General features: G+C 40.6%; 1 protein-coding gene across 13 annotated transcripts in view; it reads right to left on the bottom strand.

Annotated features, from left to right (window-relative positions):
- LOC138962567 (uncharacterized) overlaps window positions 1-26987 on the bottom strand; it is a 274245-nt gene that overhangs the window by 71380 nt on the left and 175878 nt on the right. For 7 of the 13 annotated variants that reach the window (XR_011454551.1, XR_011454553.1, XR_011454552.1 and 4 more), the window contains one exon: window positions 17449-17641. The exons of 4 other annotated variants lie outside the window; for them this stretch is intronic. Coding sequence is in view for 5 of the 9 variants with exons in the window: in XM_070334428.1 (XP_070190529.1) it covers window positions 17449-17641 (193 nt within the window). In the remaining 4 variants the exon portion in view is untranslated. Of the gene's footprint in view, window positions 1-13983; window positions 14448-17448; window positions 17642-24078; window positions 24210-26987 lie in introns of those variants that run through there. 2 more of the 13 variants (XR_011454554.1, XM_070334430.1) reach the window with 2 other exon arrangements.

Below are 26987 nucleotides of genomic sequence, written 5' to 3'. Positions count from 1 at the left end.
ATGCAATGTTAACAATACATGCCGACTGGGCGATCAATCCTCTTTGGCAGTTCCGGACGGACGGGAGTTGTAGGGGCCTTTTTTTTTCTTTTTTCTCTCTTCGGTCTTCCATCTATCCACCCATCCATCATTGCTGCTGTGTTTAGAATGATTAAATAATCGGCCTCGCAAGCCGTTTCGCGTAGCACAAGCTTTGCATCGGCTCTTATAACAGCGCTGTGTTCACTTCACAAGCTGGCCGGTATGTGTGTTAAGTGTATGATAATAGGACGCCATGTCTGCTTAGCAATGAATTCGGCTTCATTGACGGGTCTATAAGCGTTTCATTGACGGCCAGATCTGAGACGTCCAGAATCACTTAAGTCTGCGTTTTAAGAATGCGTGTGTGTATGTATATAATATCTTCTTTTTTTTTATATATCCCCCCGACTGCGTGTGTGTGTGCTCATGATTATGTATTGATCATGACCTTGAATATCAATCAGCCGTGAGAATGGTGTCAATATTTGAATAACGGAAAAGGGGAGACAGGATTATTTACTGTGTCTATAAGAAAAGAAACTTCCGCTAAACTGTGGGACAAGTGAAGCTTGTGTGACATATGCATAATATCGGCGCTTCGCTTTTGTCAACACCACGAAATATTGCCACGTATGAGTAATGATTATTTTTGGTCACACGGCTTATATTCACTCTCCGATTGTGTTCATGGTAACTACCAAGACGTGACGTTGGTTATCTATACTGCTATACCTATCTTTAATTAATCGTTTAATATTTTTCTCAGACAGAACTTTGACAAACTAAACATAGCGTCATGCAGACACAAATATGTATGTGTTAAGGTAAAGAAATGAACAAAATAAACTTAAAAAAATAAAACAAACAAACAAACACAGCGAACCAGGAAGAGGAGGACAACATAATATGATACAATAACAATAACAATAACAATAACAGCACTTTATTGTCCGTTAAAATATTCCATAAAAATGGAAATTTTCTTCGGCACACCCTAATGCACTTACTTTCTGTACGTACAAAGCTAGAGAATGGAGAGATTATAGAAAATACATAGAATAAATCAATTGACTTCCTTCGCACAGAATCATCACAAAAACGTTGACAAAACAAATTCAGACGGAGATAATCAGTGAATAAATAAATGAATAAAAAGATTCCATCGATATAGATAAATAAATAAATAAATATATGGTTTATTAGCTCTCTAAACAAATAAATGAATAAAAAATCAATAAATAAATAAATAGTAAATTATACACAACATACAAACAAACAAACAAACTAACAATCAAACAAACAAACAACTTCATAAATGTATTTATACACAAATTAATGAACATAAAACTAACTAACTAGCTAACTAACTAACTAACTAACCAACTAACTAACTAACTAACTAACTAACTAACTAACTAACTAACTAACTAACTAACTAACTAACTAATTAATACATAAATAAATAAATAAATAAATAAATAAATAAATAAATAAATAAATAAGTTAATTAATAAATAAAAACATAAATACATAACTATGTATACAAATAACTAAATCAGCGAATGAAAACTCAAGGAAAAAAATCTGTATGACAAATAATTCACTTTGCATTTGTGAAAACCAAAACTCTAAGTAGGTTTATATAAGTGACAATAATGTAAACCTTGAATGTTTCAAAACATAACAATAATAAACAACAAGAAGGCTTTCATTTAAAGGTTGATAAAAGAGAGTTAGCTGAATAACTTTCAAGACATGAGTCAATGGGTGCAATAATAAATAAATAAACAAATAGTTAGACAAATGTAGACAATTAAGTAACGTGACAGATAAATATATAACAAATTAAATAGATGAATTAATAAACAAGTCGATAAATAAATAAATAAATAAATAGATTAGTTAAATAATAAATAAATAAATAAATAGATTAGTTAAATAATAAATAAATAAATGAGCATACGTACAAAAAGCAACAACAGATAAATTAATAATGAATATATATCTAACTTACTAAATAACAAACAGAATAAATGTAAAACATTGAAATACAAGATTGCTTCATTGAACACCTGAATGTTATTATCAAATTGAATAAACCCAAACATTTAAAGAAAACCTGCATCTATTTACAACAAATACATAACCAGAATGGATGTTCAGCGTTCAGTTTGTCTCAAGAGAAAATCAATATCACAAATATAGAAACACGCACACACAAAATACTTATTTAACAATTAGCAACTAAATTCGGAAGAAAGAGGGAAAGAAAGAAAGAAAACAAGAAAGAAAGAAAGAATGAAAAAAAGAAACAAAGAAAAAAAAGAAACAAAGAAACAAAATGACGAAAGAAATAAGATAAAAAGGGTTGATATGAAGAAGGAAACAATGAAGAAATCAAAGAAGGAAGGAAGGAAGGAAGGAAGGAAGGAAGGAAGGAAGGAAGGAAGGAAGGAAGGAAGGAAGGAAGGAAGGATCAAAATACGTGACATGTATTCTTTTTCATCAATAAAGTTCAACAATATTTCTGTTGACATAACTAAAGGCTCAAAGTGAATGAAAGAAGGAAAGAAAGAAAGAATGAAAAAAAAACCAGACAGACAGACAGACAGATAGACCGACAGACAAACAGACAGTCAGACTGACGGAAGACAGAACAAAGAAAGAAGTAAAGACCCAAAAAGGCGGGGGAGGGAGGGGGGTGGGGTTGCAAAGGGATATACTGCACTTCACATTCAACCTCATCGTGTACCTCAGCCTAACCAAACGCACGCGCATTATATACACATTATTCCTGAATGACTCCTTTTTACGTCACTCACGAGAAATCACGCTCAACGCACATAAATCCAGATCTTTTTTCCCAGCCCCTTTCTCCAACACACGACTTATCCTTTTATCATCCCAACACACCCTTCTGTCTCACACACGGCGCCATTTTTCGGCGAGACACAAGGGACATGATCCCGTCACGTAAGGGACACAACTCAAGGCGGTGACAATGATAATCTGGTTCCCCTTTGTAGATTTGCGAGCAGGTGTGAACTACACTTGTTTTTTGGCGTCAGGGTAAACGCTGTGCCACGCAGTGACAATACACAGCCCCTGACACTGCCATTAATCTGTACTGTGGAGACCACACCATCCTCACGCTTAAAGCTACAGAACCTATTGGAAACAGGTGTTTTGTGACAATTCTCTACAAATATAAGAGCAAAATTGCATAGACTATGACCATTTTTGTACACTATAAGACACACAAAATGACTGGCCGCAATAACAATTAAGTAGATGTGCAACGCCAAGGCACTGCATACCCCAGCGAAAGACAAACCTCTCTCTCTCTCTCTCTCTCTCTCTCTCTCTCTCTCTCTCTCTCTCTCTCTCTCTCTCTCTCCCTCTCAAACACACACACACACACGAACACACACACACACACACACACACACACACACACACACACACACCCAAGTTACACACGTACACACGTACACACATACACACTCACTCACACGCACTCACTCACTCTCTCACACACACTTCACTGTACACACAAAACACACCCCCATACGCACATATAGACGGACGGACATACACACCTTTACAAACAAACACACATACACACAAACATACACTTACGCACACGCACAAACACAAACCAACCCACCCACTCTCTCTCTCTCTCTCTCTCTCTCTCTCTTTCTCTCTCTCTTTATCTCTTATACAAACAGACACACACCCACACAAACACACACACACACACACACACACACACACACACACACACACACACACACACACATACACATGTACATACGTACGCATGTACGCACGCACACACCCACAGACACACACACACACACACACACACACACACATTGACTCACACAAATCTCATACACACAATACACACACTCATACGCACATACACGGTTGGCCTAGTGGTAAGGCGTCCGCCCTGTGATCGGGAGGTCGTGGGTTAGAACCCAGGCCGGGTCATACCTAAGACTTTAAAATTGGCAATCTAGTGGGTGCTCCGTCTGGCGGCTGGCATTATGGGGTTAGTGCATGCTAGGACTGGTTGGTCCGGTGTCAGAATAATGTGACTGGGTGAGACATGAAGCCTGTGCTGCGACTTCTGCCTTTTGTGTGGCGCACGTTATATCTCAAAGCAGCACCGCCCTGATAATTATGGAAACAAACAAACAAATACGCACATAGACAGACGGACACACACACCTTTACAAACAAACACATATACACACTCATACACACACAAACATACACACAAACTCATGCACACACACATTCACACACACACACACTCCGGTTGGTCCGGTGTCAGAATAATGTGACTGGGTGAGACATGAAGCCTGTGCTGCGACTTCTGTCTTGTGTGTGGCGCACGTTATATGTCAAAGCAGCACCGCCCTGATATGGCCCTTCGTGGTCGGCTGGGCGTTAAGCAAACAAACAAACAAACACCCACACACACACACACACACACACTGTACATACGCACGCACACGCACACACACACACACACACACACACACACACACACACACACACACACACACACACACACATTGACTGACACAAATCTCATACACACATAACACACACTTATACGCACATAGACCGGCACGGTTGGCCTAGTGGTAAGGCGTCCGCCCCGTGATCAGGAGGTCGTGGGTTCGAACCCCGGCCGGGTCATACCTAAGACTTTAAAATTGGCAATCTAGTGGCTGCTCCGCCTGGCGTCTGGCATTATGGGGTTAGTGCTAGGACTGGTTGGTCCGGTGTCAGAATAATGTGACTGGGTGAGAAATGAAGCCTGTGCTGCGACTTCTGTCTTCTGTGTGGCGCACGTTATATGTCAAAGCAGCACCGCCCTGATATGGCCCTTCGTGGTCGGCTGGGCGTTGAGCAAACAAACAAACAAATACGCACATAGACAGTCGGACACACACACCTTTACAAACAAACACATATACACACTCATACACACACAAACATACACACAAACTCATGCACACACACATTCACACCTACACACACACACACACACACACACACTCTCTCTCTTTCAAACACACACACACACACACACACACACACACACACACACACACACCAAGTCACACACACACACACACACACTCACTCACACGCACTCACTCACTCTCTAACAAAAAACTTCATACACACAAAACACACACCCATACGCACATATGGACAGACGGACATGCACACCTTTACAAACAAACACACATACACGCACACACATACACTTATGCCCACACACACACTTACACACACACTAGTACAGACTCATGCACGCGTGCGCACGCACACACACACACACACACAAATACACACACACCACACACATATACGAGTACAGACTCATGCACGCGTGCGCGCACACACATACACACACACACACACACACACAAATACACACACACACACACACACACACACACACACACAGTAACACTAACACATGTGCACAAACACACACACTGCGCGAGAGAGAAAGACTACAGGGAGGCATGACGTCATGATACATTAATTGACGTCAAAGACTTTCGACCGTGACTTATTCTTCTTACGCGAGCTTTATCCATAGACTTGGAAACTACGGAATTTCTACCCGTCCAAAGCGGCCTGGGGTGGCGTTTGCTGAAAAAATGGGGGCGCCTATTTTACCCACTTTATTTTTGTTAGTATGGTCCCCATTTTTTGTGAACTTCCATCTCCAACTGTAGCACGTAGCCGGGCACAACGAATCCTTCTTTATCATGTATTATTCGGTGTGCACATTTCTCAAATCGATTACAGTATAGCGTTCACGGGATACCTCCAGCTTCGCTGGGATAATACATAAGTGAGCCAGCAAAGACCACAACATTCTTTTCGACGATTGTTAGGACAACATTTCGCTACTGTCATTTTAATTTTTACCTTATATGAGCATCATAAAGGGATCTGCAAACTTGTATCTTTAGGCTTATTTTAAGTATTAGAATCTCATATCTTCTGTGTCAATAAACCAGGTGAAGTACGCTAGTGTACAAACGGCCAATGTAAAATTACGCAGATGAATGGTCGACGAGCAAAATATTGCTGGTTTTTTTCCACATTCAAACCACTGTGACAATTTTTTTTATGTTTGCTCTTAGTTGGCAGTTCTAATATATTCTGGATCAGAACATACTTCAAGTGAGTTTTTCTCAAACTGTCACGACATCTGACTAGTGGGTCCCCTTTCTTCGTTTAAGAAAGCTGTCTCATTCTCATTCTCATTCTCATTACTTTATTGTCCCATCGCTGGGAAATTCGGGTCGCTTCCTCCCAGTGGAAAGCTAGCAGCAACGGAGTCGCGCTACCCAGGTGTCTGCGTGTTTAGGTGTATTCAGCCACCTGCACTTATGGCAGAATGACCAAGGTCTTTTACGTGCCATTGTGATGACACGGGGGTGGGACATGGCTTCCGTCTCTGGGTCTGCACATAAAGTTGACCCGTGTCCGTCCCGGCCCGAATTCGAACCTGCGACCTTTCGATCACAAGTCCAGTGCTCTACCAACTGAGCTACCTTTGCTTAACTGTATGAAAGCATTCCACAATATGCCAAAGGAATTAAGAGAACATAGAACCCCTATCATATAATAATCGTGTGTCCCAAACATATTAATTGTCAAGACTAAATGTAAGCTTGTGACTTGCTGTGTTCCTTCTCAAGACTAGAGTTCACGAGGACACACAAGTGCATGATATATAGTGTGTATAAAATGTTCTCCAAACTTTATAGTTTGTTCTTGCATCTTTAAAGTCTCACACCTACATCTAAGCAGGACATGTCATTGTGGACAGTTTGTTTGTTGTCCTGTAAGCCCTCGTGTTAAGCGTCCTATTGTTCTGTGTGTCTTGATGTAAGGTTATCCCGGGTGACGCGTTCCTGGCATCCCAGCTCGTTGGGAGAATAGATGATCGAAATTTGCATAGTTTTGGGTAAACAGTAAATAGTTGTTTCCTGTGAAAAGATGGCGCAGATTTGCATAGGTTTTGGGTAAACAGTAAAAGGTATTTTCTGTGAAAAGATGGCGCAAATTTGCATACGTTTTGGGTAAAAATTAGCCACGAGTTATGTCCCTTCCCGAAAGATATGTTGGCATTTACCTATACGTTATCAGGCAAACAGATCAAGCTGATGTTGTGATTTTCTGAGGGAAATGTTGTAACCGTGAGGCGCAGTTAAGATTTCCTATGCAAAAAACCCGTTTGAAATCCTTTATTATTAGACCTTATAACAAGGCAAGTTTGTACATCGTTTGCGTGATATGGACAGATAATATGTCTAACAGTTTTAAAAATTACCATCCACGTACCATCTGATAATAAAAGGAAAGTTTAAGGGAAAAAAGTTCGACTCGGAGAAAATGTGTTCAATGATAACAACGACTGCCACCTCAACTAGCCACACTTCCATCAACCCTACAACGAACACAAGACAGTAGCTCGTAAAAATGAAAAAAGTGCTTTTTTTCAAATTTAAGCCTGTCATTATTTGGGCGAAGTCATTTCGCGAAGTCTACGTTGAGAAGCTCGCTGCACGAAACTTTGGCACGGAATTTTCAGTAAAAAAAAGAAGCCTACGTGAAGTCGGCTTTGCGAAGTCAAATTCGGACAAAACCAAATGCAGCCTTTACAACAGTCAACCGTCTCTCGGACGTATGTAATGTAACTCCAACATTGCTGCAATAATAATCAAAAGCTTAAGTACATTGCATTTGTCACATTGCAACAGGACTGGATGTCGTTTGACGTTGCAGACGCCACGTGTTCACAGAACTCGTTGTTACCTTAAATTAAGCGTTTAAACCGTGTTGTTTTCCTCGTAATTGAGTGGCATGTCTTGGGTCTTAACGCCTCGAATGAAATTTACTGCAGAGGAGAAGTATTTGTCAATGACAAAACAAGACCAGGGAACAAGGACATGTGAAGAAAACCGACATGTGGTTATGTATATTCTATCCCAAAACCATCGCAAAAAAACATAGACACATGTATACAGACAATGGCCAAAAATAGACAGACAGAGAAACAGACATAATTTAGAAACACAGGCGCACACAAACACACACACACAGACACAAACACACACAAACAGACACATACACACACCCAGACACATATAGATACCGAGACGCACATATACACACACATAAACAGACACACACACTTGCACGCGCGCGCACAAACACCCGTACACACATACACAGACAAATACATAGGCACAAACAGACACAGACTTCAACAAGACACCCAAACACAGTTTACACAGACACTCACACGCACACGCACACACAAAAGCAAACACAAGCACATAATTATACATACACACACAAACACACACATTCGCGCACGCCTACGCACACATACACGCAGACAGGCACGCAGAAGGGCGCGCCGACGCAGAGAGACAAACAGGGAAACAGATTGACCTGCAGAGAGACAGAGAGACACACACAGACAGACAGACAGACAGGCAGAAACAGGCACTCATTGCAAAATATTGTAGCAAACAGGAAATAATGTTCCGGTTGTTTTTACGTACAAACATTATCCTGACCTTGAGAAGTTTGGTAGCAGGATATGGAACACTCCTCCTTTTTAGTTTTTCCTTAACTCTACGAGAGCAAAAGTCAACTAATACATAAATACTTTGAACTCCAAAACTTCAGTTTGTCAACTACAAAAATGGTACTTGGAATGGTACTTAGAAAGTGCTAGTTAATTAATGCAATCGCGCGGACGTAAAGTTAAAACTCGACAGTTCTCTGGTCACTGATGATTTAATGAATCGAGGAATATAAACAGTTGTCAATTTTGTTACTGAGGTACATCACTTCACGGTTGACTTGGAAACACTTCAGTTTCCTCGAATCAGTCACGAGTGCACAAAACCTGTGTGTGTGTGTGTGTGTGTGTGTGTGTGTGTGTGTGTGTGTGTGTGTGTGTGTGTGTGTGTGTGTGTGTGTGTGTGTGACAGAGAGAGAGAGAGAGAGAGAGAGAGAGAGAGAGAGAGAGAGAGAGAGAGAGAGAGAGAGAGAGAGAGAGATACACAGAGACACAGAGACAGAGACGGAGACTTAAAAATGTACGTATCTACCAGACAGCATATTTAGGCCTGCATCCGTCTATTTTTGAAGTGTTTATTGTCATACAAAGATTGACGTGGGCGTAGCTATAGTCATTTTTTACTTGCAAAACGCGCACGCCACAACACTGTAATATATCCGGGAGAAAACAAAACCTTCAACGCAAAGATGTTTTTATTGTGTGTCCCACATTTCAAACTTATGACGCAACAACTGCTACGCAATGTTTGACGCAACAGGTGTTATTTCTGTGCGGCATGATACTGCGTTGGCACCTATGTCTCCTAAGTTTGATTGACAAACAGAACGTTTAGCATGGGCCTTTGATTACGGAAAGAGAAAGAGAGAGAGGGCGGGGAGAGAGAGAGAGAGAGAGAGAGAGAGAGAGAGAGAGAGAGAGAGAGAGAGGGGGGGAGAGAGCGAGAGAGAGCGAGAGAGAGAGAGAGAGAGAGAGAGAGAGAGAGAGAGAGAGAGAGAGAGAGAGAGAGAGAGAGAGAGAGAGAGAGAGATAAATCTATAAGACGAAGGTTGTGGAAGAAGAAGAAGAATCAGAGAGAGAGAGAGAGAGAGAGAAAGAGAAGAGAGAGAGAGAGAGAGAGAGAGAGAGAGAGAGAGAGAGAGAGAGAGAGAGAGAGAGAGAGAGAGAGAGAGAGAGGGAGAGAGAGAAAGAAAGAAAGAGAGAGAATTGAATTGAATTGAACTTTATTTAACAAGGATTAAGATTTAAGGCTACGCCTTTTCTTACAATCTGTCCTTGGGACGCACAGACTTACAATGATAAAATTGAAAAATTAAAAATTAAAAAGTTAAAAAGTTTACCAACAAAAGGAGGTCAGAAAACTTCAGCACGTGATGATAAAGATGACGATGATGATGATGATGATGATGATGATGATGATGATGATGAAGATGATGATGATGATGATGATGATGATGATGATGATGAGGCATGAAAAGCATACATATGTGGTTATTCATAAAATCAAATGCATACTATGCAAGTAATTATAAGTACAAGCTGGTAGCAATCGAACATGTAGAAATAGTACAACAAAAATATGTTCAGAATATACAATGCACAGCATATCTTTGGCGTAATACTAAGTGTGGTAAATCAAAACGCGTTAAACTACTCAGACATTAAGTGGTTTTTTTTACATATTTTTAAAAACTTTTTAATGCCTTTAAGTGCTTAAAAGATGATGGAAGTGAATTCGAAACTGATGTACCCGAAAAAGCAAGACTGGTCTTATAAAGGTCAATTCGTGGAATCGGTCGGATCAAGTTGACCGACCCATATCTGTCAGTAGCTTTATTAAATAATGATGTAATGTAAATCGGCACTTTACCGTAATACAATTTATGCATGAAAATGGCTTTGTTTAACTTGAGATGCTTTTCCAGTGGAAGAAAGTTAAGCATTTTTAATTTTATATATGTAGGGGCATTATCCTTTACGATGAGTTTAGCCGAGCGACGATAGAGAGAGTCTAACTTTTTCAAGTGGACATCACTGCTGCCATCCCAGAGCGTCGAAACATAATTGATGTGAGGCATTACATGATCATGGTGGAACATTTCCAGAGTCCTTCTGTCCGTAAATTGCTTTAACTTGGATAGGAGGAAAACGTTCTTGGCTACTTTCTTGCAAATATGCTGTAATTGTGCCTGCCACTTGAATTCACAATCAATAATTACCCCTAAAACGCGATGCTGTTGAACTTGTTCAATTGATTGCGTACCAATAGTAAGATTTAGTTTGAGTGGAGAAATCTGGTGTTTTTGTTTGGTTGCAATTACCATACTTTTAGTTTTTATTGGATGGACAAGCATAGCATTGGCACTACACCAGTTATTTACATCGTTTAAAGCTGTTTGAAGGGAGGGCTCTATTACTGGAACAGACTTTCCACTTGAATGAAGAGAAGAATCGTCAGCAAAAAAATCACTTCTTACATTACTATCAGAAATGTGCAGTGGCAGATCATTGATATACAGACAGAACAAGATCGGCCCAAGCACTGGCCCTTGAGGCACCCCGCATTTCACAGTCTCCTCAGTAGATATTTTACAGTTTAGGGCAGTATATTGAGATCTGTCCTGTAAATAGGAAGCAAAAAAGTTACACACTGAACTGTTTCTGATATACAACTGTAATTTCTTCAATAAAATTGAATGATCAACAAGATCAAACGCTTTTTTAAAGTCAAGAAACACAGCACCACTGATTTCAGATCGGTTTGTTGCAGACAACCAGGTGTCGCATAGCGTGGTAAGGGCGCTGTGACAAGAGTGATATGTTCGAAAACCAGATTGAAATTGATGGAAAAGGTTTCTGCTTTCTATGTACGCGAGTAAATGTCTGTGAATATGATTTTCCAATGGTTTGGATAAAATGGGTAATAAGGAAATGGGTCTAACATTATTTGGGTCGGATAAATTTCCACCTTTATGGAGTGGAATTACTTTTGCTCTCTTTAATAAACTAGGTACAGTATTTTGCTTTATGCAGAGATTATACACATAGGTGAGTGGCTCCACAATATATGGTGGAGCTAATTTGACCAAGTAAGCAGGAATCTTGTCAGGACCCATGGATTTTTTATTTTCAAGGCCGTCTAGCGCCTTACCTACCTCATGCACTGCCATGTCTGCAATAGTAAAAAAATCGCCTGGTTTACATTTGTCATTACAAAAATCATGTAATTTTGAGAGAGAGACTTCAAAATCAGAATCAGGACTGTCGCATTTTGCAGATTCATTTAGCCTATTGGCAAGGGAAAAAAAATGGTAATTAAAATCTTCAGGGGAGATGGTTGGGGCAGACCGATTTGAGTTCTGTTTAGATTTACCTAATATGTTATTAACAGCACGCCAAACTGTTGCAATATCTTTCTTGTCCTCGATTAATTTATTAAAATAATTTGCTTTTGCTTGACGTGTTAATTCTGTCACTTTATTCCTTTGTTTCTTAAAGTCAGACTTCAGAGAGAGAGAGAGAGAGAGAGAGAGAGAGAGAGAGAGAGAGAGAGAGAGAGAGAGAGAGAGAGAGAGAGAGAGAGAGAGAGAGAGAGAGAGAGAGAGAGAGAGAGAGAGAGAGAGAGAGAGAGAGAGAGAAAGAGAGAGAGAGAGAGAGAGAGAGTGTGAGTGTGAGAGTCAGACATACACGCATACACACACAGACACACACACACACACACACAGACACAGACACACACACACACACAGACACAGACACACACACACACACACACACACACACACACACACACAACTAAACAACCCCTCCCCCACCCAAAAATCCCCCCCTCGCCACCCGCCTCCCCCTCCACACACACACACACACAGAAGCGACAGTCTAAAACCACGACGGGCCTGAATGGAAAGAAAAATGAAATAAGAGAAAGAAGGCACACCTGCCAAGACATACACGATGCACAATATCCTACCCTGACAGCGGATGAAAGATGAGCAGCTTGTCTGTATGACATTAAAACACGAACCATGACATCTCCCTCTAGATGGGGCCAAGAAAAATGAGGTAGAGATTTGAGAGACAGTAGGCGACTCCTCCCATAAAAATAATAGAAGGAATGGGAGCGGTGGTGGTGGTGGTGGGGTGTATGGTGTGGGAGGGGGAGAGAGAAATAAGAATAATGATACATGAGAGGGACATTTTATGACATCCTTTCAGCATGTGGCTTTTGATAATTTAAGGTTGTTTCTTAGTTATCAATCAAACTATAAACTAGCCCAGCTATTGTTCTTCCGAAGCTGATGTGTGTGTGTGTGTGGGTGTGTGTGTGTGTGTGTGTGTGTGTATGTGTGTGTGTGTTTGTGTGTGTATGTGTGTGCGTGCGTGCATGCGTGCGTTATTGTGTGCGTGTGTGCGTGTGTGCGTGCGTGCTTGCGTGCATGATTTCATTGCATTTTTATTCTTTTAATTCCTACATCCTACACAAAACTATTTTTCAACCTCAATCTCCCTCCCCCTCCCCCCTCTCCCATATTACACACTGCTTTGTGTATGTTACACTGTGCATAACATCTGCGCCACTCCGACGCAAGCTGCAACATCTTGCTGCACGACAACTGTTGCACGTCCGCTGTGCAGCGTCGCTGCTGCATGACAAGAGACGTAAGTGAAGTTGATCACCTGGGAGGGAGGGACAGCTGAGAGGTCTGACTTATGTTTGACTTATGTTTGATGGTGTGTGACAACACAGCAGTGATTTTTCTCGCATTTTTTCATCGATACATTGTCGATCGATCGTCATTTTCTTTTCTTTTTTCTGAGCGCGTTCCTTTTTTGAGTAGAGCTTTTCGTTCAGTTAGTTTTAGGGGTTTTCTCTTGTTTAATATTGTTTGATTTTTTTTTTAGTTTTAACCTTCAATAGCTTATTTTTTTCCCCCAAAGAAAGTGCATGAGCATGTTCGTATTGACACAATGGCCTTGTTTGATGTTGAGGAACTTGGAGTATGTAAGTGTGACACATGCGTGATCGTAAATGAGCAACAGCATGAGCAAAAGAAAACCACGAGTATAGCAGATAGAAACATAGATAGATAGATAGATTGATATATGTGAGAGAAAGAAACACACATTTTGAAAGCTGGAGAAAGAAAGAAAGAGAAAGAGAGAGAGAGAGAGAGAGAGAGAGAGAGAGAGAGAGAGAGAGAGAGAGAGAGAGAGAGAGAGAGAGAGAGAGAGAGAGAGAGAGAGAGAGAGAGAAAGAGAAAGAGAAAGAGAAAGAGAGAGAAAGAAACACATTTTAAAAGCTGGCATATCGGAAGTTTCCGTCAAGTTGATGGGAAGATGGTTTTATTTTTGTATCTGCCTTTGTTACCTTTTGTGTTGTAATCTTATGACAAGGGAGAACTTGTCAACATGATCGCTCCTCAGCGCACGTCACTGTTCGTCGTGCACAAAGTGTCACAAAAACATGTGAAAAATAGCCCCAACAGTTGAAATCAGACGGCTGGAAAATAAATTTGGCAGTTTAAACAGAACAGCAACCCGATCTTCAAAGCATTTTATTTTTAACACTGGCATTCCCTGGTGTAATGTTAGCTGCTACCAAAACGTGTTATGTCAGGTTAAGTATTAGTGAGTTCTATGAACGGCCTTTTGTGTCATAAACGCATCATCTCGCTTCCTTTGTTCTGACGGGACTGTCTCACGTACTTCTCGTTCGTTTCCGGTAATTTCAGCGGTGTGGCTAATTGATGTCGTCTATGGCTGCCCACGTGTGTCATAACTGAAAAGATAAATGACGTGAACGGGTCACAAAGATGGATTTGCTGTTTACTGCAATGCTGAATGCACCAGTCTATCAAAAAAAAAGAAAAAAAGATTGAAACCAAAGACCTCTGGCGACGTATTTACGGGTGTCAAGGCCAATCCTGAGCCAATTTTACAGCCTTGACTCGATGATGCGTTGCTACTTTTGAGATACAACTATCTCACAAACGAAATATATGTTCTCTACAACAACAAAACAACACGCCCCACCTTTACTTTGCAATTGTCGATGCAAAGGTCGAAGAAATTCACAAGATCACAGTTTCACAGTTACATTCAAACTAACTTCACTTTACGTCAAAGCCTTGCCATTTCACAAAGTGATGTGCTGTATTAAAATCTAAAGCAAAGTATACATGCTTTGAAATCGTTGGCAAGCAAATTACCATTGCCGTTGAATTATTATCTCTCCATTTATATGTCTGTCTTCCTGCGCCCCCACCCTCCTTCACTCCCACTGCCTCTCTTTCCCTAACTAACCCCCTCTTATTCTTTTTCTGCGTTGAAGACCAGAGCTTCTTAAAACCATAACTAGCTTGAACCGTCGATACTCTCTAGCTGTGTGCTGGTATAATAACTCTGCGGACGACCGGATCAGGAATAACAACGGAGAAGACTGTCTCAGAAGTATATCATTGACGGAAGTGCTGTCAACCTATCTGCGGCGTTTTGACCCGTAAACACGCAGTTGGTTTAAACAGTTTAATGAGATACTAACACACGCAGTTGGGGTCATAGGAAACCGAACAAGAAGCAAAAAGAAGACGAGGAGAAGAGAGTTCAGTCCCTGAAAGTCAAGAATAATGTATCAGATAAAGAGGGGGGATGGATAATAAGTTTAGGAAATACCAAATGAGATGCGAGACGTAGAAATATGCGCGGAAAGAGAACATATCAATGTACTGAAGGATCCCGGTGACAGGCAGACAGACAAGTACACAGACAGACGGACAAACAGACAGACAGACATACATACAGACAGACAGACAGTCAGATAGATGTACAGATGTACGGCAATACATTTTTGCCGCCTGGAACATCTTTCGTCACTCTAGGCAAGATCACGATGACATTCTGACACCAAAAAAAGGGCGCGCGTAAACAGGTTCTTTCGCTCCACTTTTAATTCAAATTTCTACGAAACTATCAATGCTTCTTAGTCCTTTTCATTTTCAACCCAGTCCCTCCTTTTTTTGTCCTGCCAAGAAATCAGTTTTGGTTCAAACGGACCAACATTTTTGGGGGGATGGTAATGACAAACGGACTTGGTGCAGACACGTGCCATTTGTCGCTGAAGCGTATCGTGTAATGAAGCATCTACTAATTTTTTGCTCGTTTTCTCTTCGCTTCGACGCCTCCTCTCTTGGGGAAAGGCGGTTTTATTTGGATGTCGCTTCCCTTGCACCGCCAGGCTTTCAGGTGTTCTGAAGAAATGTTCAATTATAGGGCTGACACGGAACAAATAGAGGTATGAATGTGTTTTTTCGACGCCACGAAAAGTCGTATCAAATAGGTCACGTCATTCCAAAATTCGTTAAGGGAAAGAAAAGAACAATCAATTACAGAATGTTGATAGAAATGTGCACTGTTCGCTTTGTCTTTACGATTGTAACACTTTACGACTACAGACAGTTATACATTAAAATATTCAAAATAAAATACATAAAATTTGATGAAATAAAATACACTATGATCAAATGAAATCTTTCGAATTTTTAAAGCAACACATTTACTTTCAAACGCGTAGGTGTTTGACTTTAGCAACACACACAGACAAACACACACACACACACACACACACACACACACACACACACACACACACACAGACACACACACACATACAGACACACACAGTCACAGACACAGACACATACACATAGACACACACAGACACACACACACACACAAACACACAAACACACACACACACACACACACATACCCTCCCCCAAACACACAAACCAAACAAGCATACAAACAAGTCAAGTAGTCAAGTCAAGTCAAGTCAAGTCAAGTCAAGTATTTTATTGTTTTGGGCCCAGAGGGCTTTGAAACAAAGATATAACTTTAACACACAAAAAAAGGTAACAAATCAGACAGGAAATATATATATATACAAATTGAGCGGACAAATACAACAATACTATACAACCAAAATAAATTGGCAATATACACTTCCATACATGCAAACAAAAAGAAAAGAAAAATAGCTTTAACAAAATCAGGTAAGAAATCAGGCAGATAATATGTATACATTAAGCGGACAACGATAATATACAGCTGAAGTAAATTGGCAATACCATTATGCCATGCATCTTTTGTAAAAACACAAAACAAAAGCATGTATTACATATATACATACCAATAAAGAAACTAGATATAACGCTAACATACTAAAATCATAACATGGGCTACAAATCTTGCTAGCTTCATTAGTTTTATCTTAGATTTACAATTCATTAGCTGTTCATATTTTAAACAATTTGGGTGAGATCGGTAATAAGGACTAATTAATTTTCTTCTTTCAGACACTATACTTTCGTCGGTACAACTGAACAAATAGTGAAACTCATCACCTAATTCATTTTTATCGCACATGTCACACAATCTTTCATTTCTAGGAACATTAAAAAATCTGTGCTGATGTATTGGCAACTTATGATTGCTTGTTCTAAATTTTGCTAGTTTAACTTGGAGTTTCCTAGGCAACCAAAGCAAATACCTTTCCAGACAAAAATCCTTTTTATATATTCTGTAATTAAAACACAAGCTGTTGGCATTCACGTCAGTGTTCCATTCCTGCAGGAATTGATCTCTTAGCCTTTGTTTTACAACGTTTTTAAAACCTGAGACGGCAAGACTCTGAGTTGTCCATAAATATGATAGACCCAACTTATTTAACATAGTATTGACATGCACCCACAAACAAACAATCCAGGGGGCACAAAACTCACCTTTAGTTTTGCAGCGCAGTAGCAGTCATGCCAAGTGTTCGTCACAGCCGTAAAGCAGAACCGATTTTCGTGCAGGTGCAAGATGGCGGATGGGACAGGTATAATACCGACTTGTCGCGATGCACAGCCCTGATAGCGGACCAAATTACTGCTCATTTCGGCGGTACGCCTTTTGTCCGTTTTTTCTTTGAATCTGCGGGGACAAGAGAGAGAGAAGAGAGTCAGAGGGAAATGCGTGATTTATTGTCCGTTTTGTTCGGGTATCGATCTCTTTGGGTTAGTGATTGGGAAACGATCCGAAAGAAAATCACTTTCTTTTATAGACGTGGATGAATCTTTTGGTTGGCGGAGTGACATGTACCAGACATGGTGAATAATATAATAGGGGAAAACAACAGTGAATGCATTGGTGTGATATGACGTTTAAAAAAAATGTTGTGTGTGTATTCTTGTTGGTATTTAAAATGTCCGAGAGTAAAAAACAAACAACATAACAACAACAACAAAATAAAGGAGGTGTTGCCAAATTGTTGTGGTTTCTTGTAATGACTACGAAAACTTCAATGTTGCTATGGTAAAGATGACACTTTAAATCAAAACAAGAACAAAGTCTCGAATAAAACGTACACAAAGAAAGGTAACTAATCAAATTAATGAATAACCAAATGGAGAGATGAATAGACAAAGACAGTAATAAAGATGTATATAATTATAGTAGCTAAATCATAAATAAATGAATAAATAAATAAATATAAATAAATACATAAATAACTTGATTAACTAATTCTTTAATAAATAGATGAACATTCTTTCACATGGCACTCTATTTTTCAAACCACACACAAAAATGAAGGAAAAAGAAAAAACGGTTTATAGGTCAGATAAAGAGGGCATTTAGAAAATGTCGATATTTGATATCCATATTTCAAGACTAAATGCATTAATCCCTTTCTCTTCTTCTTCTTCGTTCGTGGGCTGAAACTCCCACGTACACTCGTGTTGTTTGCACGAGTGGAATTTTACGTGTATGACCGTTTTTTACCCCGCCATTTAGGCAGCCATACGCCGTTTTCGGAGGAAATCCCTTTAAATATACAACTTAGCACTGTCGGCCAGGGCGTGTTAAACAATAGCAATAAAGCAACACGGCAGACCTTCACTAATTTCATTAGTATCATTTTGACCAATGAACATTCACTGTCCACACATGAAAAGGAAAAAAGAAAGACAGACATAAAGAAACGCACAAACAACAATAGAATGAAACAATGGCAGAAGGGAAGAAATAAACAAATATAAGGAAACAAAATCTGAAGAAAAAAGAACAAAAAAGAACAGAAAAAAACCCAGTCAGAAAGTTTAAATTAAGGAGGCGCCATGAGTTTGGCTGTCTATCACTCCTTCCTGTCATTGCTATTCCGGTGATGTTTCATTCTAATTCCAGAGCCATGAATTAAGTCGTCTGCCCCTACCCCCTACCCCCCCCCCCCCCCCGAAACCTCAACTCCCCTCCCCTCCCCCACCCACCGCCCCCTCCCCCCAAAAATAAACACACAAAAAACACAAAGAGAAGAAGATAGACTAACATACCTTCTCACCCTCAGTTTTTCAGGAAATGAAAAAAGACTCAAACCGAAATGACAAGGACGCCTGTAATGACACAATTTGCTTCGGTGCAATTTCCCCCCTTTTCCGATTCGTTCGATGATGCTACAAACGCATTTTCAATTGAAAAAAGAAAAAAAAAGAAGGAAAACGAAAAAGACAGAAAAAAGAAAGAAAGAAAGAAATAAAGAAGGAAAAAAATATAAAGAAAGAGTGAGGGAGAGAAAGAAGGAAAAAACAGAGGAATGAAAAAAAATACCAGAGAAAAGAGAAGGGTGAAACACCCTCAAGCTTCTGAAGCCAAAATGCCAATGTCTACCATCGACGCAATTAAATGGGATTTGGACTGAAACACAAGAACACATCTCGAAAGCTTCGTTGTCTCTTTATATTTGGTGTCATTTTCTTTCGAGTGTGGGTGTCGGGTGGTTGAAAAAAAAAGTCAATCGGTATGCCACAAGATTAGATAATTCCTTGTACACAGGTTTACGATGCAGGTACACTTGCATGATTGTGTCCACTTCTCCTCATCGTCATTCGATGCATGTCCTGGGAAATAGCACAACTTTGTTGCCAACAAAAGCTACCATCGTCAACACAGAACACTATTGACTTGCAGGAGAAGAAGAAGAAGATCGGTCCTGTTGGCGCCACGAGTATTTGCATGCATGTGTCTACGTGCGTGTGCACATGCATACCTGTTAATAACTGTGTGTGTAAGTGTGTGTGTATGTCGGTGTGTGTGTGTATGGTGTGTGTGTGTGCGTCACGTGCGTGCGTGCGTGCGTGCGTTCGAAATTGCAGTCGTGCGTTAATACGTGCGTGCATACGAGCATGCGTGCTTCTGCGCGTGTGTACGCGTGTGTACGTGTGAGATGTGCGTGCATGCATGCGTGCGCGCATGCATGTCTGTCTGTGCGTGCATGCCTCTCTCTCTCTCTCTCTCTCTCTCTCTCTCTCTCTCTCTCTCTGCATGCTCGCCTCTGTGCTTGTCCATACACAGACAACCGACGGTCCAGCATCACCCTGCACAAGCGCGACTTAATTGTTTTACATGGCCTCACCGACAAGCTGCATGCACACACGGGCTGAAGCCAGCGCATGAGGGCGACGTAGCCTGCACGTGCGGTATTCTCCTCACGTGCGGAGCGCGCGGGGGGAAACGGACCAGGCAATTTACCGTCTGCCCTGAGCCTCCCTCGAGAAGCGAGCAAGGCACCATCAGTAATTGAAAAGGTGACTTCTGCTGGTTGGGTGGGGCGTGGGAGGAGAAGATGGGTGTGTGCTGAGAAATCAATGAAAATATTGTGGGTGTGTTGTTAGTGGCTGGAGTCGACTTGGTGTTGGGTTTGATTGGTTGTAGTGATGGTGGTGGTGGTGTAGTGATGATCATGGTGATAAAAATGAGGATTACTAATTTTGTGAACACAAACACTAGCTTTGCTAAAGAAGGCGTCAACCTCACCGTATATTTTACCTTTCCTTGTTTTCAAATTGAAGACGTTAGTTGTCTTTCAAGCTATGATGTAAAATAATACTACAAGCCATTGCCAGTCAAAACATTTCAACCCATCACTTTTACCAAAAGACGTTGAAGAAGAAAAAGAAGCTGGAAGAGAACGCCATGCCCGAAAATCACGTGTTGGAAGCAGACCGGAAGGCCCAGCGAAGCTAACACCATGGAGGCCGCCATACTGGAAACAAACCACTTCCTGTTGGATCGATCAAATCCTGCCTCGGGTTTTATCCGGAACGAAGCCGGCCTGCTCGCCCTAACAGGATCTTTTTGGATTTGGATTTGGAGGCCAGGACAAGAAGGAGTGGTTTTTTTCTTCTTCTGGGATCGTGCAAGGATGAAATTCTTGAGCTTTCTTCGTAATTTGCGGAGCTTGGCAAATGGGATGAGAGGAAGAGCATTAGCGAGAGCTCTCTCTCCCTGACCCTGTTTCTGTCTGTGTCCCTCTGTCTGTATGTCTGTGTGTTTCTGCCTCTGTCTGTGCCTCTGTCTGTCTGTTTGTCTCTACCTCTGTGTATCTGGTATCTCTGTCTGTCTGTCTGTCTGTCTGTCTGTCTGTCTGTCTGTCTGTCTGTCTCTGTCTTTGTCTGTTTCTGCCCTTGTCTGTCTTTGTCTATCTCTGTATTTGTCTGTCTCTGCGTTTCTGCCCCTGTCTGACTTTCTCTGTGTTTCTGCCTCTGTCTGTCTATCTGTCTCTATATTTCTGCCTCTGTCTGAAAACCGAAATAAAACCTATTTAAGAATTCGCACCGCTACACAGCTCTACATCATAGACAAAAGCCAAACCAGGACAGACCAGTGGCCGTGTACGTTATTGCCTATACAAGAAGGAATGTACTTTTAAGCTGACCGTGACATCCAATACGCAGTAAAGAAAGTCAACCGTTGTATTATTATAAGAACCTTTTTTTTTTTTTAAGAACCTTTTTTTTTTTTTTTTTTTTTTTTTTTTTTTTTTTTAATTCCTATTAACTCGATGTTCTTTAACTATGTTTGTAAATTGTTAGAGGATCTTTTAGTAGAAGTGTTTAACTGTCGAAGCTGCTTTTACCTAAGAGACCGACTGTATATTGTGCTGTTGTACTTGTCAGACTTGATTGTACCAAGTCCTTCACATGTTGTAATGCGCTTAGAGCCAAATATTTTTGTTTTTTGTAAGGGATAGGCGCAATATAAATACACTTTATTATTATTATTATTATTATTATTGTAAATTTGTTTCACCTCAACTGCTGCCATGAATATTCATTATTCCCATACAATCTCTTCTGTGTCACCTCTCTCTCCATGTACTTATCATATTCTAGGAAAATATTTCGAAAAGTTTGGTTTAAATTTTTTTCTACAAAATTAAGAAAACACTATTTTAGAAAGTGAAAAAAAAATACAAACAAAAGGATGGGTGACACTAATATTTGGTGTACTTTTGTTGTTGTTTATTTTGCGTTCTTGTAAATTGTTCTCTTTGTGTTTTTGTCAATTTTTGTTTTTCTGTTTTATGTCATTTTTTTTCTATGCTCCTGTTTTGTTTTAAATCTTTTTCTTGCCGTTTCTTCGTATTTATTTTTTGGTATCAATACCTGCATCAGTACCTATATATATCTGGTTTTTTTCTTCTTAATTACCAGTCTCTCTTTGTATTTTTTAAGTCAAGATCAATGCTACCATCAAATCTCTCTGTACATATTTCTTTGTATACTACTGTGACTATAAGAGAAAGAAAACCTTGCACATATGGATAAACACTAAGTCATGTGTCTACCACCTGTCTCTCTGTGTATTTTTCTTAATCGTGCCAAAAGAAAGAAGACAGAAAAAATACCCAACAACTGTCATCCCTTAATGAAGTTAACATCAATGTCTCTTCCACCTGTCTCTATCCCTATTTTTCTTAATACCGTCAAAAAGGAACCCCACACTTTTAATTCATTAATGATTTCTAGATCAATATCTACATGAATCGCCTCTCTGTCTCTCTGTGTGTGTCTCTCTCTATGTGTGTGTGTGTGTGTGTGTGTGTGTGTGTTTGTGTGTGTGTGTGTGTGTGTGTGTGTGTGTTTGTCTCTCTCTCTCTCTCTCTCTCTCTCTCTCTTTTTTTCTTTCTTAATACTGTGAAAACAAAAAAAGACATTTCGCCAATTAAATACGTCAAGATCAATGTCTCTCTTTCATCTGTCTCTCTGTCTATTTTCTAAATACTGTGAAGATATAAAATCACACCTTTTTCACCCATTAATGAAGTCAATATTAATGTCTCTATCCTCCGTCTCTCTGCAGTGTATGTTTCTTAATAAAAAAACCCACACCTTTCACTCAATAATGAAGTCGTTATCAATGTCTCCATGTATCACATGTTTCCCCGTGTATTTTTCTTGATACTATGAAAAAGGAAGACAACTCCTTTCACCCAGGTCAATGTCTATATCACCTGTCTCTCTCCATATTTTTCTAAATATTGTGGGTGGGTCCAAGATCAGTGTATTCAGACATCGTCGGAATACATTTAAAGATAACGACTTCTTCTAAAAAAAAACCCCACCAACATACATTGACACACATGTGTGTACGTACATACAGGCAAAGAAAAATAGGGCACACGGAATATGGACCAAAATCCATACACTCTCAACCTGTGACAGTAAAAATGATACAGATGCAGTCGCACGTTCGCCAGTTAAAATGACCAGAAGAAAGGAGGTGGCCACACATACTGCGGGCAAGTGCCATATAAATCATCTCCATACGACTTTCTTGCATGATCATGAATTAAACATGGAATTGATTTTTGTTCTCACCACTTTTTTACTTTCTCTTTCGGTTTTTTTTCTCACTCTCTGGATAATTATGTTGTGTCTCTGCTTTGTGACCTTTTGAATCTTTGTGGGTCGACTTTTCTTTGTCTGTGTGACTAAATCTGTCTGCCTGTCTGTCTGTCTACGTGTCTGCCTACTCGTCTGTCTCCATGTCAACGGTATCTTTCAAACTCTGTATATTTGTAATCTCTTTCCTCGCATATTTCTTCGTGTCTCGCCTCTATTTCTTAATTGCTTTCTTTTGTTCTTGACTTTTGCGTTCACTTTGATTGCCTCTATGTGTGTGTGTGTGTGTGTGTGTGTGTGTGTGTGTGTGTGTGTGTGTGTGTGTGTGTGTGTATGTGCGTGCGTGCGTGTGTGTGTGTGAGTGCGTGTGTGTGAGTGTGTGTGTGTATGTGTGTGTGTGTGTGTTTGAGTGTTTGTGTGTGTGCGTGCGTGTGTGTGTGCGTGCGTGTGTGTGTGTGTGTGTGTGTGTGTGCGTGCGTGTAGTGTGTGTGCACGTGAGTGCGCGTGCGTTCACTCGAGTGTATGTGTGTTTGTGTGTGTGTGTTTGAGTGTTTGTGTGTGTGTGTGTGTGTATGTGTGTGCGTGCGCGCGCGTGCGTGCATGTCTGCGTGTGTGTGCGTATGTTCGTGGGTGTGTATGTGTGGGGTCAAATATCCCTTTGTGTTAATTCGTTCTACATCTCGTTCGTACCTGTCTCTGTTGCTGCGTCTATAGATCTGATTCCTCTCTTCCTCCCTTTCCCATGATAGCCCGTGTCTTGGATAGCACGATCAGTGTTGGTCGTAAAGCTTCATCGACTGGGGAGGAAGAGCGTGCGATTTATGACTAGATATGGCGCGCAGTGTGTGGACCTGGGGATCCGTGTTTATGGATTTATGCAAACTATGCTATTCTTTCCTCTCTCCTGGATCCTGTCTGCATGCTGCACTTGGATTTGTCATACCATATTCTGTAAGTTGTCTGTCGCTGTACTGCACTGGGATTTTCCTGTGGTATTCTTTTTTCTCAGCTACTCCCAAGTGCACTTTTTTGCTGTTCGGCACTGGGAACTAATTTTAAGACGGGGGTTAGGGTGGGGTGGGGGAGGGGAGGGGGAGTATTCTTCCTTTTGTAAGCATACTCCCTGCTGCACTTGAATTTGTCATATTATATTTTTGGTTTCGTGCTGCTTTTGCTATTGCGTTTTGCAAATCCTGAAGATGCCTCCATAAGTGACAATTTGACATACTGATGTGTGTGTGTGTGCTGTCCTAGTATTGGTGACTACCGAATTCTTTTGTGTTTGAACTGACTTTGTTGATCTCACCCACTGTCACATTTTCTTGTTTATAATACAATATTCTGTCGTCTTGCGTTGTACTACACTGGATTTTATTTTCTTGGGGGAGAGGGGGGGGGATATTCTTTGCTATTTACTCCCTGGTACACCTAGATTTGTCATACAATATTCTGTCGTCTTTAGCTGTATACGTACTGCCCTGGGATTTTCCTTTGGTATTTTTTCCTCTCTATAATGCCTGCTACACTTGGATTTGACATTCCATATTCTGTCGTCTTTGGCTTTATGTTGCACTTGGACTTTCCAATGGCGTTCTTAACTCTACCCTGTCCGTTGCATCTGGATTTATTGTGCCTTGTTTTGTCGTCTTTGGCTTTATCTATATGCTTCACTGTTATTTTCCAATGGTATTCCTTTCTCTGATCACCTGACCGCGCTTGGATGTTTAATGCCATATTCGGTCATCTTTGGTTGTGGGGTTGCATTGGGATTTCCCCCTTTCTCATTTTTCCCATTCGTCTTTGGTGGCTGAATTGGGGTTTACAAAACATTTTTTTCTTGGCTTCCTACCTGCTATATATGGTGATGATCTAAATGTTTCACTTGTAACTAGCATTTGTTTCTTTTGGCTTTGTCCTTTGCCATATTTCCTAGAGACCGCATTGAGATTTACAAAACACTTTCGTTTGATAAGGGTCATGTGATTTCTTTTTGCTGCGAGAAACTGCTGGAAGAAATGCAAAACTGTGGCCGAACTACTGACAAAAAGCTACACAAAAGAAAAGAAAATCACCATAAATACTACAAATTATGATGTATTTCTGCGACGCACAACCATTTCATCGCTACGTCTCGTTTTCTTGAATATATAATTTACTTTTTTTCAGAAAAAGTTCACATAAATTTCGGCGAATTCAATAGACGCTGACGGTTTCTTCCACACTTAACGTAGAAAAGTCATGTCTTGACAAACTAGTACAAGGAGATCTCATTCTCTCGTTTTCCTGTCTTCTGTTCTTTTTCATCGTTTAGTGAATGTCTTTTGGGGAGCAGGGGCAGTTTTAGTTTGCATGGCCACGAGTTCTAATGACTTCATGGCCCATTTGCTGTGTGTGAGTTCTTGAATATATTTCTATGTCGGTCAACCATTTCGAGCTAAAGGTAATTCAAAGTTTACGGCAGATCATGCTGAGAACAGCACATTGTTTTGCCTCGCTATTGATGATGACGCATACCCCCCCCCTCCTCCTCCTCCACTACCGAAAAGAAATATTCCTCTCTGTATATGTCCCTCTCTCTAGGCTTCTATTTTTCTCTCTCTATTTCCTTCTCGCTCTCTATTTTTCCTCTCTCTTTCTCCCTTTCTTTTCCTTCCTCTTTCTCTCTCTTCCTTTCTCTCTTTCTCTTTCTTTCCATTTCTTTCTCTTCCTCTCTGTCTCTCTCTCCCTCTTTGTTTCTTTCCCCCGTTCTCTATCTCACTATATCTCTGTCTCTGTCTCTGTGTCTATCTGTCTTTGTCTCTTTCTCTCTGTCTCTGTCTCTCTGTCTCTCTGTCTTTGTCTCTCTCTCTCTGTCTCTGTCTCTCTCTCTCTCTGTACTCTCTCGAATGCTGACAATGATGCCGGTGATATTGTCGACGACAATAATTCCATAAATGTTTAGGACAAAAAAATGAAGGTGATTAACATGCGCCCACATGCATGCAAACCATCCTTTTCCTTTTCTCAGATAATCCCATCCCGTGGATGCATCGAAATGATTGAATGACCAAAAAGTGGCCAGAGGCAGACACATCAGGATGAAGATGGAGAGATGGAGAGAAAGAGAGATAATGTGAGAGCGAGAGAGTGGAAAAGAGACAAAGAAAGTCAGAGAGAGAGAGAGAGAGAGAGGGGGGAGAGAGGAGGGAGAGGGAGAGAGAGAGAGGGGGGGGGGAGAGGAGGGAGAGAGAGAGAGAGAGGGGAGAGAGAGAGAGATGGAGAGAGAGAGAGAGACAGAGAGAGAGAGAGAGAGAGACAGAGAGAGAGTGAGAGAGAGAGAGAAATAGGGAGCGAAAGAGAGATGAAGAGAGAGAGAGAGAGAAGGGGGGGGGGTAGACAGAGAGAAAGAGACAGAGAAAGAAAGAGAAAGAGACAGACAAACAGACAGAGAAGGAGTAGTCAAAGACAGACAGAGACGGAGAAACGGACACAGAGAGAAAGAGAGATAGAAGAATCGTAAGAGAACCTCAGAGGGAAAGCTAGGAGGGGCCGAGGGACTAGATGCTGCTAATGACGTTACATGTCCCCGCTGTACGTCCTCCGGACAGACACGCAGATCA

Source organism: Littorina saxatilis, linkage group LG3 (genome assembly GCF_037325665.1).
Source record: "Littorina saxatilis isolate snail1 linkage group LG3, US_GU_Lsax_2.0, whole genome shotgun sequence".
NCBI classification, from domain to species: Eukaryota; Metazoa; Mollusca; class Gastropoda; order Littorinimorpha; family Littorinidae; genus Littorina; species Littorina saxatilis.
The sequence above is the reverse complement of the archived record's forward strand: the minus strand, read 5'-3'. Positions and strand labels throughout refer to the sequence as shown.